General features: G+C 35.5%; 1 protein-coding gene across 2 annotated transcripts; it reads left to right on the top strand.

Annotated features, from left to right (window-relative positions):
- Positions 1-669: 669 nt before the first annotated feature.
- tnnt2e (troponin T2e, cardiac) lies at positions 670-18,546 on the top strand. Of its 2 annotated transcripts, XM_041978081.1 has the most exons (19): positions 670-734; positions 3,554-3,610; positions 3,719-3,726; positions 5,648-5,671; positions 6,312-6,335; positions 7,450-7,470; positions 7,788-7,811; positions 8,835-8,849; positions 9,332-9,352; positions 9,813-9,834; positions 9,929-9,989; positions 10,495-10,611; positions 10,714-10,791; positions 12,385-12,498; positions 12,585-12,697; positions 12,802-12,892; positions 13,177-13,217; positions 15,711-15,748; positions 18,399-18,546. In XM_041978081.1, exons 2-19 carry the CDS (start codon positions 3,570-3,572, stop codon positions 18,431-18,433), a joined length of 888 nt encoding a protein of 295 aa, XP_041834015.1. In that variant the 5' UTR covers positions 670-734; positions 3,554-3,569; the 3' UTR covers positions 18,434-18,546. The 2 variants fall into 2 exon arrangements, with proteins under 2 accessions (XP_041834015.1, XP_041834016.1); XM_041978082.1 differs by lacking the exon at positions 13,177-13,217.
- Positions 18,547-18,630: the final 84 nt, after the last annotated feature.

The following is an 18,630-nucleotide window of genomic DNA, read 5'->3' as shown; positions in this document are numbered from 1 at the left end:
ACTAATTGATTGTAAAACTAAATGAAAGTGTAAAATCTTTGACTTCTTTTGTTATTGCACATTACAGCATACTTTATTATCCACATAAGGAAATTTGCCAGATACATAAGTGCTGCACTTGTCAAGTTAATCATTATCGTAATTTTTAGGCATTTTTTGACGAAATATTGAAAAACAAATCACCATTTACTGTATAACAGCTTTAATAGACTCAAGATGCAAGATATTTAGCTATATGTTCTCCAACTAAGAGGCTATCATTCTGCTGCTTTTAAGTGCTGATAATAATATCATAATCAATAGTTGGATGAGCACAGAGTTTACAGATTTTATTCATTCATTCAGTCATTTGCCTTTTCTACTTCACACTGCAGCACAACTTAGCTTTGTAATAAGTATCACAAAAAGAACACCAACCGTGTACCAACCATTTCTACTTTGGATGTTGGTTTATTTTCATTTTCTGCCCTTTGTCTGTAGCTGTTTATGACCTGCACTTGAAAGCAGCATTTCTCCCCAGGTATAAGTCATCTCTTTGTGTCCAACAATAGAATTGGCTGTCCGAACCAGTCATACAAAAGATATGTGGTCACATGACAGACGGGGCTGTATTAAGTTTGGGCTTTAGTTAGAGGGGGGCAATGATTGAACTTGTCTTTGTCTGGATGTGGAACAATAAGACCAGTGCTTGCCACTAATCCCATCTCTTCTTCAGGGGAAATACAGTGTGGGAGGTAAGAGCTGATCATGACAGAGAAAAGGGCCATTAACACTGACACTGAAAGAGCATTTCAAGTGTCTAACTTGCAATTAAATTAGGTTTAAATATAGGTTATACTACAATATACATACATATATATATATATATATAGAGAGAGAGAGAGAGAGAGAGAGAGACAGAGATTGTAATGTTTTTTAATATGAAAAAATTATTGCAGATTTTGCTGAATCAAATGTGTGTAATGTATCAGAATATATCAGCAATCTTTTCATACAGCGTCAGATGTCGAATCAAGCTATTCAGATATTGTCTACAAAGACTTTAAGATTTCATGATGGCACTTTTTCATGCTTTGTGATCTGAGTAGTGCATATGCCAGTGAAGAAGGTGTTAAGCTTGCCCCTGAGACTATCGTATTGGTAGCATGCTTTGCAGGCTTTGACTTAATGCTACCTAATGCTGAAACCAGCACCCGCAACATTCCTGCCACTGCCAGACTGCGTGTTGTTCCACAGTTTCAGCCAGAAGGGAGCTGACCGCATTCATTAAAGCAAATACACATTTAATACCCCAGCCATGACAGCCCTCATACACTGTGAATTCTTTCTGGGTTTCCAGTTCAGTGCTTTTCCTCAACCAGATGGCATTTTTCATTTTTGGTTTTCTATTTCTCTTGGTCTTGCTCTTCCTCTAACATTCGCATTTGACGTCAGATGCTCAGTTTGATGACACAAATAACAACTACACAGAACCGCCACAACCACCAGAATATTTAAATTTAAGTGCATACACAATAGAACTGAAACAGAGGCATGATTTAGAGAAGGTGCAAATATGGAATGTAAGGACTGAATGTGCAGCTTCCAATGACTTGGAAAAAAAGAATAGGACTGCAGCCAGGCTGGAAGAGCGAGGGTGGAACTGGGCATACATGTGGACCTAATTTTAATTCATCATCTACTGGGTGTTCAGACATATAGAATAAAAATAAATCTTTAACTTCTTTCTATGATGAAGAATATATTTTAAAGTTAAGAACAACTCCTCCTGAGAGGTATTACAGTAAAAAATGTTCCCCAAACCAACAGCTGCCTGTTAAATCTGTTACAACTAAAATAGCCTGTCTGGATGTGGGTCCCAGCTCATTGATTTACTGGAGTCCAGGCAAGGTTAGCATGAGCCATTGTCTGGAGGAGTTGCTCCACACCTGTTCAAAAGTTCACCCTATTATTCTTAAAAATAGACCTTTGCTCTCCTCCACACTTCAGGCGAACTGACATTGCTTTTTTTGATGTGGTGATTTATAAGCCTGTGGAAAACAAACAAGTTCCAATGTACTGATGTGTTCTGACATATTTTTGTCAAGATGGACCACTTGTTTAAAGAAATTTAATATCTCTACTAATATAGATACCAAAGGACATGGGAGGGACAAATACTGATGTTGCTGAATACTATTAATACTATCTGTATTTATACTACCTGCCTCTAAACATGGAAGCACTGAACTGCTCCTTTAATCGAGTAATAATGAAATTCAATGAGAGTTATAGATACAATTTTCAAACAAACTGCATCCTATGTTTCTAATACATTTAGATTAAATTTGCAATCTCCTATCTGGTAAACAGTCAGTACCTTTTGTCTTAAATTTTATAACATGATTGAGATTACCCAGATGGCATCATCACCACGGTGTCATTGTTTGGAAAGTCTATAGTTTATTTCCTGAGTTAGACCATTCTGACAAATTGTGACGTAGTCATTAAACTAATTGTCTTTTATTTAAGTAGGACGACACAAATTATCATTTTTTTACTTAACATAAAGCCTGGCATTTTTGTCATTTTTTTGGAAGTTTATTGCATCTCTTTATTATTTTGTGTTGTTTTTATACCGGCAAGGCAAGGTAATAACCAAGAAAATTCAGGGTCATGGCATGCAGGAGATGATGTGAAAGAATATATTTAAAGCCAAGTCACGACGCCTTCCAAGTACATCAATTGAACAGTGTACCAAGTACATTAAATGTCTAAACCTTGCCAACTGGTTTTTGTTGAAAAAGAAACAGAATATAAATCACAGCTGAACATGAAACACCATGGGCATAGCCTACTCAAAAAAAGGAAAACATCAATCCAACTAATGGGGGAAAAAAAGACTTTTGAGACGTTATATTGAAAATATAAGCATGGACATCAGCCTATATCACACATGTAATGATTGACATTTCTTGCATTACAGCACTTCAAAGCCTTTTCAGTACCTGGACAAAGTTGTTTGTGAGTGTACACATCAAAGCCAATGTGATGTGCGTGGTTTCAAATACATCGGTGCATCTTAGAAAATTCATGCAGTCCTGGTAGTTTCAGTGTTGTTCAGATTCTAGTCAGCTGCCTGCAGCCTTGATCACTGCCAAGAGGAAATGACTGAGGATTTAGACCTGGAGCTGTTTAAAGCCTGAGGTCTCTGCTTGCAATGCCCAAGAGTAATACTTTTTGATTCTACAATTGTTCCAGTCTCATAGCGCATAGCCAATTTTAAATTATTATTATTTTCTTACTTTTGCACAAATTAGAATTATTCTGAAAGGAGAAGAAAAGGGGAGATAAAATCCATTTGTCTTAGGAGGAGAAATCTTAAGGGCTTGTTAAAATATTATAGTAACTAAGTGGACAAACAATCAACGCATTAGAAACACTGAAATATTACATAAATGTGAGCAGCTCAAGAGTCTGTGAGGGATGGGTTTGTGTCATTTTGTTTCACAGATGAATCCACATGTTAATTTAGGATGATTTAATACATTATATGCTTCCTTCTGTGATTAAGGTTACTGTAATCCAAGATGTCTGATGCTGATGAAGAAGTTGTAGTCGAGGAGGTGCAGTGAGTATATTTTTAGTCAGTTTTTAAAGCAGTGTTTTAAATAGAAATACTCTGCTGATTTTGACTGATGGCTCTAAAGGTTTACCTCTTCATTTAATTTTTTTCCAGGGAGGAAGGTAAGTAAAGACTTCATGAGCATTTCCTGCATGTCACTTTCAGCTTCAATTTCTAGATGTAGCTGACCTGATTATGTCTGCTCAGGTAGAGACATAGCAATGGGATGGCAAAGGCTTCTGCATGGCTTCACGTGTGCATCACCTTGTTTCCTGTTTGTCTGTTGCTTCTACAGTGTCTGCTGTCAGTGATAAAAAAAGAAGCATATCTGAGTATTTTATTTTTGAATGCTAACACTTGACCTGTCTGCACCAATCCGTCAGCTCCTGTTTAAGTGCCAGTTTTTATAGGAATTATCTTTGGCCCATTTTTAGCACTGTGCTTTGATTCATACTTAATTTCAATGTTCTGACAGAAGGTTTGGTTTTCTGAAGTTACTACTGAGCTCCAAAGGTTTGAGTCTGCCTGATCAAATTTGACTCAAATGGTCTAGAAGAAAAAGAAATGCATCACATTTTCTGCCTCTACATAACTTTTTTTTTACTATTTAAAAAGTAGTTTAAATAACTGGAAATTTGATGATAAGGTATCCTCTTGATTACAATTTCATGTATTTTAACTCTTCCAAAAGCTACATATAGTCATGGCTAGTTCTAGGTGGGTTGTGGATTGCCAAAATATTAAATAACAAATAAATGTTTAAATGAGATTCTCTATTGTAAATTTTAGTTCAGGTCTAGTCATTGTTAAGTGTTGTCATGAATGTTTCTGAGAACCTACAGCATTTTTTCAATAAGGACTTCCCCCATCCTTACTCAGCTAACAGCTAGCCAGTCTAGCTAGCATGAAGCATTTAGCAAGGCTTTTGATGTAACTGTGCCAAATGAAAGAGAAAATTGACTTGTCCTTTAGTTTTATTATTATTTTTTCACATCACACTATAAAGAAGTTTCATAGTACATGTAAAAGTTAGGAAATTTGTGTTTGGTAATTATTTCTATTTTTAGTTGGTACCACATTTGTAAGAAAAATGCAATTGTGGCAGGAGCAGTGGGGGGAATATTTCAGTTGCACCCATGAAAAAAGTGTCAAATTTTCTCTCCTTTTTGTGCTCAGTTGATATCACCCATTTTACCTTAAAAAAAAAAAAGCTGATTAAAGACACGTCACAGCAGTCAGATGACAAAATAATCCAAGAAAGAAGATTAAATTATTTAAGCCAGAAGAGCCAGAAGAGAAGCCAACAATTAACAGTGTCTGAAATAATCAACAGTAGTTTACTGAGCAGTTAAACAGCCTAATTCACAGTCATGAAAATGAATGTTGCTGCTTTACTGTTTAAAAGAAAAAATACATACTTAGTATACATTCCTTTGGAATTATACCAAAATCCTATTTTATAACTGAGATGAGATCAGATTTGTATTCAGACTGTGTGGTGAGTGGGGCCTTTGTGTTAAGATGGGAATCACTACACTAACCATTCAAAACTCTGTATTTAGAAAAACTAGCGACAGCTATAAAATACTGTTTATAAATTGATTCACCAGTATAAATTTTCTCATAATAGATTTTGGTTTCATATCTGGCATGTAACAAACAGTTCACAGACTCAGTTGATGATCCAAGACCATCCCCTGTTTGTACTTTTGTTCACAATGTCCAGCACTGTTTTTCTATTCATCCTAAAAGGCAATAATATCACAGTGCTCAGTGTGACCAAATCCCAGCTGCAAGGTGTTTGCAGTCACATTGATCTACTAATCCATATTTCGTTCACTCAGTCAGAAAAGCTGAAAGAAAAAGATTTATATGACTTGTTCTTTGTCTTTGAACACAGCCTTTTTCCCCTTGTCTTCACTTGTGGCATATCACACAAGGGTGTGTGTATCTATGTGTGTGTTGCAGTCCTTTGTCCTGTTTTTTATCCAATAATAACAAAACTTTTTCCTCTTTAAATCTTGATTTGCTTTGATTACATAGAAGAGGCTGCACCTGAAGTTGAAGGTAATTCTGCTGTTATAATTCCACCTGTGTTTTCACAGACCATAATAATATTTGTGAAGAAAACCACAGAGATTAAATGTTTAATTTGATATTATAATAGCTTTATGTATAGCACTGCATGTGCCAATATAAGTATTACATGAACACACATTTTACATTAATAGCTCACAGATTGGATGAAATCTCTGAAAATGTTTTTCCATCATGACTCTACCTGCACATTAAAGTAAATGTTTATTATCTTATTATTTCTCATTCACTTTGGCTCTGTAAGCTTTCAAATGTCCAGTGTTCTCTAATAAATGCTATGTTTGGCTGCCCAGGAACTGCCCGTTGAGTTCGAGTTTTATCAATTTTCTTTAAATGAAATATCCATTTGTGAATATAATGGTATCCACACAGTGAAAACTTGTCAGCCTTCCTGAAATTTTATTTTACTAATAAAATGTTAACATTTCATATGTTATAATAATTATCATTTGATTTAACCAATTTCTCATAATAGCATCATTATTCTACCCCAATGGCTGCATAGAACAAGTGGATTTTAAGAGTAAAGATTTGGAATTTTATGTGGAATGTAATCTTTTAACATGATAATTACATGAACATGAACTTACATGAATTCTTGTTGCCTCAGAACCTCCTGCATCAACAGCTGAAGGTAATAACTTTCTTTATATTATTATGCTTTACCCTGAGAAACAAACTAGAAATTGATTTGTTAAGAGAAATGATTCATCTTTGTGAGTTAGAAATAATGTGATGCTCTTAGATATAGTAGCCTATTTGGCATTCAAATTCAAGTAGAGGGATTATAATCAGGCATAAGTGCACATCCTTTTTTATCAAGGGAGCAGAGTATCTATCAAAGGCTGATATTCAGAATTTTAAGATTTTTAGTCTCAGAGAAATACATATTGAACCTCATCAGGCTAACCCTTTCCAAAATCTTGGAGCTCAGACTCTACTGATCCACAGTTAGACATACTGTGGAGGAAATTTGAGACCATTCTTACCCTCCCCAAAAAGGGGAAAATAAATAAAGATCAAGGTATGTAATAGTCCAGAAACTTACAGCTGAACTTAGTTCAGCCTTTCAAAAGCTGAGGTCCCCCCTGTTGCAGGACTTCAGAACAGATGGTGTCAAACTATACCAAAAAGGCTCTCCTGAACTGTTTGTACCAACCTGTCTGATACTGTTCTGCCTTACAATGTCAGGGCTGTAAAAAGAAAGCCTCATCTCATAACAAAAACCACACAATACTTTCTAACAAAGAGTGGTTAAATAATCTTTTCTTTGTTAGCATAATGTGCTAATTGAATTCAGATCAATGATGCTTTAGTTCCATTGGAAAGAATAGGACAAGGTTTCCAATGTTCTAGTGTAATTAACAGAAATGTTACAAAAGAGCGTCAGACCAATTTTTGAAACAAAGGGTTCACATATTTTTGCCATTCACACACATTTAATAGGTAAAAGATCTATTTTTTCTGGTTTTGCCCAGTATATGAACTAATACAGTGGTTATTTCAAACACTATTCCTTGTCCCTATGTGAATTTTAAGATTTAATATTTCATAAGTTTGTTTGTTTTTTTTGGTTTTTGTTTGGGGTTTTTTTGTTTGTTTTTTTTTTTTTGCTTGTGGTCTTTCACTTTTATTTCAGAATATCCAGTTTACCAATTCTTAATACATATGTATTCATACATATATACATACATAGATAACAAACTTCAGATATGACAATGTCATCTTGTCCCCCTATTATTATATAGATGAAGAACCTGCAGAAGAAGGTAATACATATATTTTGTCATTTAGATTCTTTTGTGTACATATAAATATTTATCACCCAGGTTTTCAGCCATTTAAGAGCTGGTTTTTATGTTAGGAGCTATTATCAATTTATTGCAAACCCATTTGCTATTTGCATGAAAAAAGAAAGAAATGTCTGGCATCTTTAATTTAATTTAACAAGTTTATCACAGAAGCTTTATATTAATCACATCACAGTGATTACTTATTTAGAGGATAAAAAGAGAAGCTGTTATAGAAACTGTAATCTTTTAACATGATTGGTTCATTGCACTTACATTAATTCTTGTTCCCTCAGAGCCCCCTGCCTCAACAGCTGACGGTAATGACTTTCATAGCTTTTGCCTTTTGTTATAAAATGCTAAATAACAGACTTTCTGTAAAAAAAAAAATTTCTTTTGCATGAAAGAAAATCCAATAAAATCCTAGCATTTAGTCAATTTAACAATTTAAACAACTGTTGCTCAATTATTAGTTGAGAAAATTGGTCCAATAATTGCATATTTGTGAGTAACAAAACAATGTCAATCTCGGGGATTAGCTGTTTATTTATCAAAGTCTGATCATCTCCAAAAAATGTTTGTTGAAGCTTCCAATAGTTCTCATTACCCCAGAAAAATGGCTGTTGAAGCTAATCAGGTTGAATATGGCTACAAAACCTTCATTAAGCCATTAGACACCACAAATTTTTCACTGAATCATTACCTTCGTTACTTTTACTTATTAACTTCAGAGCAAATGAGGCCTCGCTTACATTTGCTAAAGTTAATGTTCATTAATGTTCAAAAGAGAAGTGTTGCGTTTGGAGAGAGGAACACACTGAAATCCAGGAAAAGAACTTTATTCCACCTGTGAAGCATGGTGGTGGTAGTATCCTAATGTGGGCCTATTTGGCATCTGGGCCAGGACAACCTTGTTGAGAGAGCAACAAATTCTGAATTATGTTAGCAAATTCTAAGAGAAAACTCTAAATTAGCACAATGTGTTTATGTAGAACTTATGAATGAATTGTTATGCAAAGGACTGGGATAAGTATTTCCAGTCCCTCAGGAATAACGGGAACAATCAGTTATAGATTTTACACCAGACTTATTTTTGCTTCTCACACTTATACAATATGAGGAACAAATTAAACATTTTATCCTTTTGTGAATACATGGTTGGCATCCTCTACACTACATTCATTTTTTTAAAGCTGAGAATATTTGATTACAACGCTGTAAGTTAATAAGATGAGAAAGATGAGATGTTATCATATCCTCCTCTGAGCAACATTTAAAGATGAACTTTTTCTTCATTTCACGCTCACCCTGATCTACTTCCTCTCTATAACATTACTATAAAGAACCTGCAGAAGAAGGTGACGTATGTTTTTTAAACCTTAATGTATACCAGTCTACACCACTCAGGTTTGTGCTTTAGAGCCCACATTAAAGATATTGAACCGGAGACATTTGCTGGAATTGGGAATCTTAATTTTCAATCTTGATTTTTCTTTTTGTCACAGGTGAATTAATTTGCAATGCAAATATCTCATCATCTTCTTTTTTTTTTTGTTTTTTACTTGGCTTTACATTTACCCTGATCACAGACTTTAATAAAAGAACCGCTTCTATCATTCAAAAATGTAGATGTCATGGCTTAAACCCTCAGTATGACACTGCATACAAAATTAGTTTAGACTTTTTATTTCGCCCTCTGACATGCAGGAAAGGCTTTCATATATATACATATATAAGGTAAATATCAGACCTGAGTGAAGTAGGTTTGGAAATAATAAAGGAAATCCATTTGTATTCTGGCCGTTGTTGCACTAACATTTCCTTCTTTCCTCTGCTGCAGAGTCTCAAGCTGCAGATGAAGGTACTTTATGTGCTGACAGAGTCTTATGAAAGCATTTCATGTGCTATGGTTTGTCACGAATGTGTGTCTGTCCATCTTATAACTACTGTGTAACACACTCTTATAAATACTGTTAAAATAAAAGCAATGTGTCATTTTAACAGCTTTTAGGAAACTATGAGGAAATTGCCTCTTTTAGTGGGTGCACTGAATCATGTTGTTAGACTGCTTGCTTTTTAGAAAATGACTGTACAAGCACAAAAAAAGCGAAAGTACAAAATAGTTCTTTTGAAAGCAGAAAATACCAATTTTAGACAGATAATTTTGTGACATTTATACTTTTTTTGCTTATATTAAACAACAATATATATTTTAAGAATTATATTTTAGATGATTTATTATTGTTTTATTAAAGAACAAAAGAAAACTCTTAATCAAAATGAAGCTTAAATGTGCTTGTGTGCTCCTTTCACCGTGACAGATGAATCCAAGCCCAAACCAAAGTAAGATTTTCTCTTTTTTTCCCCTATCATTTGAATTTTAATCAATTCACAGAGGGTGAAGTCATTATTTTAACTCAGAGACCTTATATTTCAGGGCTTTTGCTCCATCGATAGCTGTGCCAAAGATACCTGAGGGAGAGAAAGTCGACTTTGATGTGAGTGATTGATGTCATTTTAAAGAAATATCATATGGTAATTTTAAAAAAAAAATCTTGCTAAGGCTTAGATCAGGGACTCAATGCCCTCCATCATATAGAAATATAAAGCTAACACCAAAGTAACAAGCTTATTATGGAAAAGATAGGAAGCAAAGAGGTGGAGGTGGTTGGCAGGGGCACCTTTTTATTTCTATTTAATCTGCACAAAAAGCAAACTGAAATAAAAAGGATTTTTCATCAAATGTGACCACAAGAAGTGACAGTGAAGGACAAGATTCATATAAATGCATTTTGTAACTTTGTATTTACAACCTAACAGAATTTTTATGTGATTTGTACTGTACAAAAAAGTCTACGTACTTACAGATTTTCTAGCTAATGTTTATAGTTTCACTTTAAACAGCTGCTCAAATCCACAGCTTAACAAAAGTGTGAGGGAATGGATGTTCTGTGTGGAGGTTTTCTCAAGCATTGTGCCACAAATGTGTGTCTGTGACCACAGGACATCCACAGGAAGCGTCAGGAGAAAGATCTTTCTGAGCTGCAATCTCTGATCGAGGCCCACTTCATTCAGAGAAAGAAGGACGAGGAGGAGCTCATCGCTCTTGTTAACAGGATTGTAAGTCTTCCTAGTGAGCATGCCACAGCACTACTGTGATGCACCACCCAGCAAACAATTACATTGTGTTTTGTGTGTGTTTGTGTGGACATGGACGATTAGGAGAAGCGTCGTGCTGAGCGGGCTGAACAGCTGAGGATCCGCACTGAGCAGGAGAAAGAGAGGCAGACTCGTCTTGCTGTGAGTTCCTTCCAGTTGCAGAGAAAAAGATTGTGTATGCCGGGGGAAAATCTCAAGCTGTAGGTAGTTACACACAATCTCCTAGCAACAGTGAGCTCTCCATCCTTGATTTGTTGTCTGTCTTTTATATCTGCTTTGATGTTCTGTAAAGCTCCAAAGAAAAGCAGTCTTTTAAATATGAGTGTTCGTACTGGACTATGTAGCTTTAATCTTAAATCAGATAACAGGGCGATGAACTTGCCTTTGCACCTGGAGATTACTTTTCTTAAAGTCGTCTACCACAAATTGCTCAGAATATTATGACTGCAGGGCAAGACTTTTTTTCCCCTCTTACTTTTAAGGTGACCTCAGTATTTTTTGAAACAATGGGTCAAATGACTGTGTAAAATGAAAGCAGTCACCGGCAGTGACAGAGAAAAATCACAGGCCTCTGCAGCTACCATCAGTCTCCCAGAGCTGTGCACCATTTTTTACCTCAGTCTTAAGCTGAGAACTTTACTGTTTTCATCACTCAAGTCATTCTTAGCTGTAAGCAAAGTGGTGCATTTAGCAGTTAAGAAGCTAAATATATAGCCCACAAGGACCAAAAACAGTGTAAAGTGAAGTGTGAATATTGGACTTGTAATAAATGGCTAGAAACATATGTCTCCAATTAAATGCTAGTGTTCCGCTGTGTCTGTTTTATGTGTAATTAGTGGAGCTAAATTCTAAGAATTTCTAAAAAAAAAAAAACATAGAAAAATCATTTAATACTTCTTTACTGTCATGAAGCAGTATGCAAAAATGAGGACCCAAGTGAATGCTACTTTGAAAGGCGTTAGCATGAGAGAAAAGAGTATAATAAACTAATGGACTGAGCAAAACATAAAGTGCACTGAAGCAGAAATACCAGGAAAAAATTAACTTAAACAAATATTTTAAACACAACAAGAAAACTGGCTAAAACTGAGCTGGAATTAAATTAATGCAAAGAGACATTATATTACATTTCACATACACACACTACATACACTATAACCAAACAAAATGAGCAAAAATGACATACAAACAATGTATATACTAAACATATTATACAATACATACTGTACTTACACACTTAGAGACATACTAACATACATACCGACATACATACATATATACATATATGTATGCATACATACACATGAAAATACATACAAAAGTAACAAACTATAATATACTTACCCAAGCACAATAAAGCCCACAGACCATGACATTTACAATTTAATAATTGTATTTGAGGGTTCAACACGAATTATTACTACTTTTGCTACAATAGATACCATATGCTCCTAATTAGCTTTAAATTGACCCATCATGTCACAGACCAAAACAACTGTTCATCTTTTTAGACTTTTTAAATGCACAAAAAGATATCTAACACACTGAAGGCAAGGGGTAAACCATAAAAGGCATAATAAGATTTACTACATCACTTTACTGACCATTGCAGCTTTATCTTGGAAGTTCAATCATTTTGTAAATCCCCTTTTTTAACACCTTCAGTACTGGTTCAGTAGGGTAAGCAGGTGGTGTATTTCTGTTCCTCTTCACTGTTTTATATCTGCGTCACAGGAAGAAAAGGAGAGAAAGGAACAGGAGGAAGCACGTAAGAAGCACGATGAGGATGCCAAGAAGAAAAAGGCTCTAACAAATATGACTCAACAGTATGGAGGTGTCCAGCAGAGGGTGAGTTTGCTCAGTTTGTCATTAATAACAACAATATGCCTTCCATTTCAAAATGTTTCTCCTTCTCCGTTGCCTTCCCAATGCAGCAAGATGGAAAGCGAGGTGCAAAGAAGCAGACAGAGAGAGAGAAGAAGAGGAAGATCCTGGCAGAGAGGAGGAAACCTCTCAGCATTGACCACCTCAGTGAGGACAAACTGAAGTAAGGACACTCTGTAATAATTCTGCAGGCACATATCATACAGTCTGAATAAACACCCACAAATGCTTTCAGTGTCTGAACTTTTTCTGGTTTGTTAATAAAAGGGAGAAAGCCAGTGAGCTATGGCAGTGGTTGATGTCGTTGGAGGCTGAGAAGTTTGACCTCACAGAGAAACTGAAGAGGCAGAAGTATGACGTAAGTGCTTTTACTTAAAGATTTTGTAACGGCATAGTTAAAATCTGTTTTTCCTTCAAAGTGTACTTATCCATCTGTAGAAGAACTTAATGATTTCACTAAAGTGTCGTACAATTTTGAATATTTACTCTATGAGGATCAGATTGGTAGTAGATGCACTAATTAAACATACTGTTGATAAAATGTAAAATTGTAAACAGTGGCAGAAGCATTACATGTACTACGCCTCTAATGAAGGCTCTCCTGAAGGAGGCCAATTTAAATGAATGTGGCTTGACTTACAGATCAATATACTCCAAGCTCGAATCACTGACCAGCAGAAGTTGTGAGTAACTGTTAAAGAGGAGTTTGAGCCTCTTGGTTGGTGTGTAGTTTCTCTGTCCATGTCTTAAAGAGGGTCAAGTCTCAGAGGGTTGAACCAAAGCTGGATTAGCTGATGAGTGAGTGAGTTGCAGCATGGAGGTGAGACAGGTGGTGTGTGTGTGTGTGTCTGCAAAGACCAGGATGAGGTTCTGTAAATTCCATAGAAGTAAAAGTGAATAATTGACTTTATTACAGGTATGCTCTAATATTGTTAGTCTTCCGTTGTTCTGAAGTATTGCATTAGAAAAAGTTAGTATAATGAGAATATTTTTCAAAAAAAAAAAAAAAAGTCAGTAGTTTGGCAAGTTTTTACACTTGCTTTTGTTTTGTTTTTTTTGTTTTGTTTTTTTAAAAAAAGAATTGATCAGGGGAATGGAGACAGCTTTTGTGAATAAATTTAGACTTGTGGAACATTTGACTTGCATGACTGATCTCATGAATGTTCAGCTGTTTAACCTAGAGAGAGAAGAAAGAAAAACAAACAGAACTCCTGAAGGCCTCTTTTCCAATTCTCTTGTAGATTAGCTAAGGATGCTGGCTTTAAATAAAATTTACTGATACACATAGGATACATTTAAAACATTTGTTTGGTTATTAGATTCTAAACGATCATCATGCTGGTAGTGACACGAACAAAGGAAAGGGAATCTAAAAGGTGATGGTGAAGGAGCAGAGACAAGAGGTGGCAGAAACTTCTAATAAGGCTTCTCAGGTATCAGAAAGAGGTGGAGATAAGGAGGAGATGGCTTGAATGAAGGTCAGTAAGAAGGGAGAATAAGAGAACAAGGAAAAGACTGAATGGCTTGAAAAGGTAGCAGGCAAGAAGACCCTTGAACCAGAGTCGTGACGACAGAATTGAGTAAGAGGTTAGTTTAAAAGAGTCTAAAGATGGAAGTGACAAAGTGCATCAGAACAAAAAACCCTAACACTAGAGAATGAGGGCAAACATGGATCACAGGTCTTCCTCATTGACTCTGTGAAACAGTTTTTTCTTCCTTGAGGTTTTTGTTTCTGTTTAGCCACCAATACACTTTTGTACTAACCAAGCCTGTATAGGAAATAAAGTGAATAGACATGGAAGATTTTTGGTACTGGAAATATTCTGGTGTCTCTCATATAGTTTGTCTATAGTTTCTTAAGTAGTAATGTTTTAGCTGCCTTTGTTTGCATACACATTTTAGAAGGCATCTTACTGTATATGACCACATTTGTTCCCAAAACTAATTTCCCCCAGGGAGCAATAAAATATGTTGTATAGAATCATATCAAATTGTATTGCACCACATCATATCACATCATTTTACATTATAATACATTGCATTGCATCGTATTGTATGTCACACCGTATTGCATCGTATCACATTGTATCATGTTGCATTGCATCGTATCGTATCATATTGCATTGTATCACATCGTATCAGTCGTTTGGACTGAAATGGGTATCAGAAATAGCTGTTGTTGTCTGATTAAACCAACTGATTGAAGCTTTATCCTGTATGAGTTGAGGATCATCCTCTAGTAGTTAAGACTTCTCAGTCCCCCAGGAATCCAAATTGCTGACTCTAATCTTAGAAGAAGAGTTAATAATTTGATGGAAATGTGTTTCATTTGAGTTTTTTTTTTTTTTTTTTTAAAGAAACGTTAAAAAAAAAAATTCTTAAAATGAACTGGAAACATGTGAAATAGTGTTCATTAGTGTTCAACTTACCAGCGGCTAAGATGTTCATATTCTGCTGACAGTGCTAAGCCAGAGCTGCACTTCCGAACAAATGACATGATGGCAGTTTATACATTTTTTTTTATTATTATTATTCTGTTGAAAAAAAAAAGAACAGAAGAAGTTGGTTCATATCAACATATATCCCAATAAATCTGTGATGGGCTGTTAGACCAATATAACTGTAAATCCACATCCGAGATGATGACATGTGAACTACATGCGAGGCATTTGAAGGCAGGTTTTAATACCTCTGTGGGACAAAACCAGGAAATTAGTTTTCCCCTTTTTCCAGTTTGTACTCTAAAGCTCAGTCAGCCAGTAGTGGTAACTGGAACAAACTGATGTTATATCACACAGATATTATTTTCCGTATCTTTAGAATCTTATCCAAAAACGTTATGCGTTTGAAAACCCGCTGTCGTACTTTCTCTCCCACTTTGACAGCTACAATTTGATTTGAAGCCACATTTCATATTCAGGACAGCATCTCATCCCTGAGCTGAAGAGACGTTTTGACAGCTCATGATGAAATCTAACGATAAAGATTTCATTTCTAAGATTCTGCTGTGACTTTTGCTAAAGGATCAGCTCAGACAGGAATTATCTGAACATTGTTCTGCTGAGTTCTTCTTTAGGACCACCTGGTCTGCTCTTTGGCTCAGAGGTTGTCCTGTGTCTGCTGTTTTTTTTACCTGGACTTAGCCAGTCCTCCATATCTGTCCCCCTCCCCCACAGATCAATCTGCTCCAGGCTCGCGTTCAGGCCACCCAAAGGTAAGTGGCAGCCATCTTTGGAGCCACACCTGAGGTTTTCTAGGAAATCTCCAGTGTGGTTCATAAAGAGAATCTTTTTTTTTTTTTTTCCACAATCCAATAGATTGGGCTTCAATTAAAGTGCCTCAGGGAACATTTTAATCAAACAGATTTTTCTATTTAAATGCAAAGTAAACTCTAAAAGCACAATTTGTTATTTGCTACAATAAGCTGTTTTTGTGCACTGTTTCAGATCCCTACTTTCATTCTAACACCAAAAGCCTTTAAAAGTCACATAATCCTACTTGATACGAAGTGGAAACATGTGATTCAGTCTTTGTTGAGTGAATTGTGGGCTTAGATTAACATCAACACAAAGAAATGTGTAACTTACCTGCTACGGCTGCAAACATCAGTCTGTTTTTACCTGTTTGAACCAGCTGTGAACAAGAGCACTTTAACAGCGTTCTGCTTTATTCTTCTGTGGATTATTCACGCTGTATTTGGTTACATTTTTTCCTGTGCCGTTCTCGTATTCTCATAATATTCTTTATTCTTTTTTAACTGATGTAGCAGCTCTTCCCCGTTCATCTATCACTCAACAGCCTTCTTTACATTTTCCATCACGGTAGTCTGAAAACACTGTGGGTCCTGTTCCACAGCAATGTTTGCGCTTTGAAGTCGGTAAAATATGAGAAGCTTCACGGTGGTTTGAAGGAGCGTCGCAAAAACCAGACTGGATTCCCCACATCAGTCATGTGTCCTGCTGAGATGTTTTTAAATGAAACAACAAAACCCCGAAAGTTTAAGAAAAAAGATAAAGGAAAGCAAATCAGTTGGCACTGACGCTCTTGGAATCCAGTCTCTTGGGGAGTTTGGTAAATCTAAATTTAAGACAGAAAGAAAGGGAGACATCTGTGTTGGACCAGCTGGTAAGTGTTTGTCAAATATCTGGTAGATATTTGTGTTTGTGTCAGATCTTAAGAGCAAAGGTAAAAAAAAAAAGACAACAAAGGTAGAGCATCAAAGGTAGGGGCCTCTGTTGAGAGGACACAATCATCGTCTGCCAGCGGTGTCCAGTTTGAAACTGTGTGCTGTGTCCTTTTCTAATAGCATGATGCTTTGGTGTTTGGCCTTTGCTTTCATCTATCCCAGCTCTTTCTTCTCTGCCTCTCATTTTCATATAGTACATATACAGCACTGATGAAATGTAGCATTTGAAGACAAGTCCATAGCCCATACAAAGAATACAAGTCAAAAGTTTGAACACAAATCCATTCATTTTGAATGTCATATAGTCTAAGTTTAACAGCAGCTGCTGCAGCATTAACATTTAAAGACTTTGGCTTATTTTTGGTGTTATTGGGGAAGAAAAAAAGTAGTTTCCAGAAGGTGGGTAAAATTAAAATGTCAATGAAATCAGAGTGAAATGACTGCAAAGCATAAAAAGCCTTTATTTTTAAAGACAACTTATCAAAAAATGTTGCTGGAGAAACTTTGTGTTTCTTTTGAATTTGACGCCAGCAGAAGTTAGGACAGAAGTTCAGACAGCGTGGTATTTCTAACTGCTGTTCCCCCCTTATCATCCCAGCTGTTGACTTTTGAAATGTGTGCTGATAACAAGCCGCGTGGCTCCCTCTCGTCTTTAGCCTGGAAGACGCAGCGGCCGTTATCACCAAACAGAATTTTACATTTTTGATCCATCAGCTGAGAGGAAAGTTTTCCACTCTGACCCAAATATTTGCACATGCAGTCGTTCATAGTGGTTAAGCACTCAACCCTTCTTATTGATGGATAACCTAATTAGTTATAGATGTTAAATTAATTTTTTTTTCTTTATCTAATTACACAGCTTTTCCAGGTTTCAGGTGACCAACAGGCAGATTTCTTCAAAGATAATAAAAGTTTCATGTTTCAATATTTCATATGTGTAATTTTAGGTGAAATATAGAATTTTAATTTATATTTACATATAGCATCAAAGTTTTAAAAGCATTTCTGATTAAATATTATGGAAATAATTATAAGAAAAAAAAGTTATGGAATTAAAAAATGCACCAATTTCAGTTTTTAATGGCCAGTTCTGAAGTCAAAAGTTCGCTTTTAGGAACTATAATCAACAGGTATAAAATATTTTTTTGTGGTTGTCAGACATTTACAAAATGCATTTACTATACTTAATTAAGGATTTCGTAATGTTAAGTTCATATTTAGTCTTAAATCGAGAAGTGTTATAAAACTTCAAGGTTAAAATAAGTCAAATAAAAAATAAAATAAAGGATGTCTTAATGTTCACATCTTTAAAAAAAACTGTCATCAAATTGACAGGTAAAGAGCAATAAATTAACTAATTAGCCTTAGTCAAGCTAATAATAAGCTAATGGTCCGATCAGTCGGTGTGTCCATTTATAGAAGGAAACACTGAAACTGTTTAATGCCTAAATGCTAATTTGCCTCCTCAAAATTGAGCTTTTTTTAAAATATTTCAGAAGAACAGAGTTGTGTTTTATAATTATTTATAAGTATTGCTCAAAATCCCATTATTATTTATTTTTAATACTCTGATCCTACATTCAGCCTTGCTCTTGGTAAATAAAAAATTTAAATATACTGTTTGATAATTAAGCATTTATGCACAGGCTGAGCTAAACATTTCTGTCTTTCTTCACAGTGCCAAAGGAAGAGGCAAGGGCAAGGGCAGGCTGAGATAGACGGTCGCATCAACAGGAGATCTCAGAGGCACCTGAACATGTGCAGCAGTGCTGAATTTGATTCGACACTCTACATTTTAACAACACAGCATTGTATGTTTGTTAAGGGTTCAACAGGAAGTTGTAGACATTAATAAACTGAATGTTTCATCTCAGTAAGTGGTTCTTGTGTTGCAATTCCACTAATCTACA

The sequence above is a fragment of the Melanotaenia boesemani genome, chromosome 23, assembly GCF_017639745.1.
Source record: "Melanotaenia boesemani isolate fMelBoe1 chromosome 23, fMelBoe1.pri, whole genome shotgun sequence".
NCBI lineage: Eukaryota > Metazoa > Chordata > Actinopteri > Atheriniformes > Melanotaeniidae > Melanotaenia > Melanotaenia boesemani.
Note: the sequence above shows the minus strand (reverse complement) of the source record. Positions and strands in the feature narration are given on the sequence as shown.

What these genes read in the sequence shown, in the direction of transcription:
- tnnt2e (XM_041978081.1), top strand. Translation starts at nt 3,570, where the DNA reads ATGTCTGATGCTGATGAAGAAGTTGTAGTCGAGGAGGTGCA. An exon ending in GAGAGAAAGTCGACTTTGAT is followed by an intron (nt 9,990 to 10,494) that starts GTGAGTGATTGA and finishes CTGTGACCACAG; the next exon opens with GACATCCACAGGAAGCGTCA. An exon ending in TGAAGAGGCAGAAGTATGAC is followed by an intron (nt 12,893 to 13,176) that starts GTAAGTGCTTTT and finishes CTTGACTTACAG; the next exon opens with ATCAATATACTCCAAGCTCG.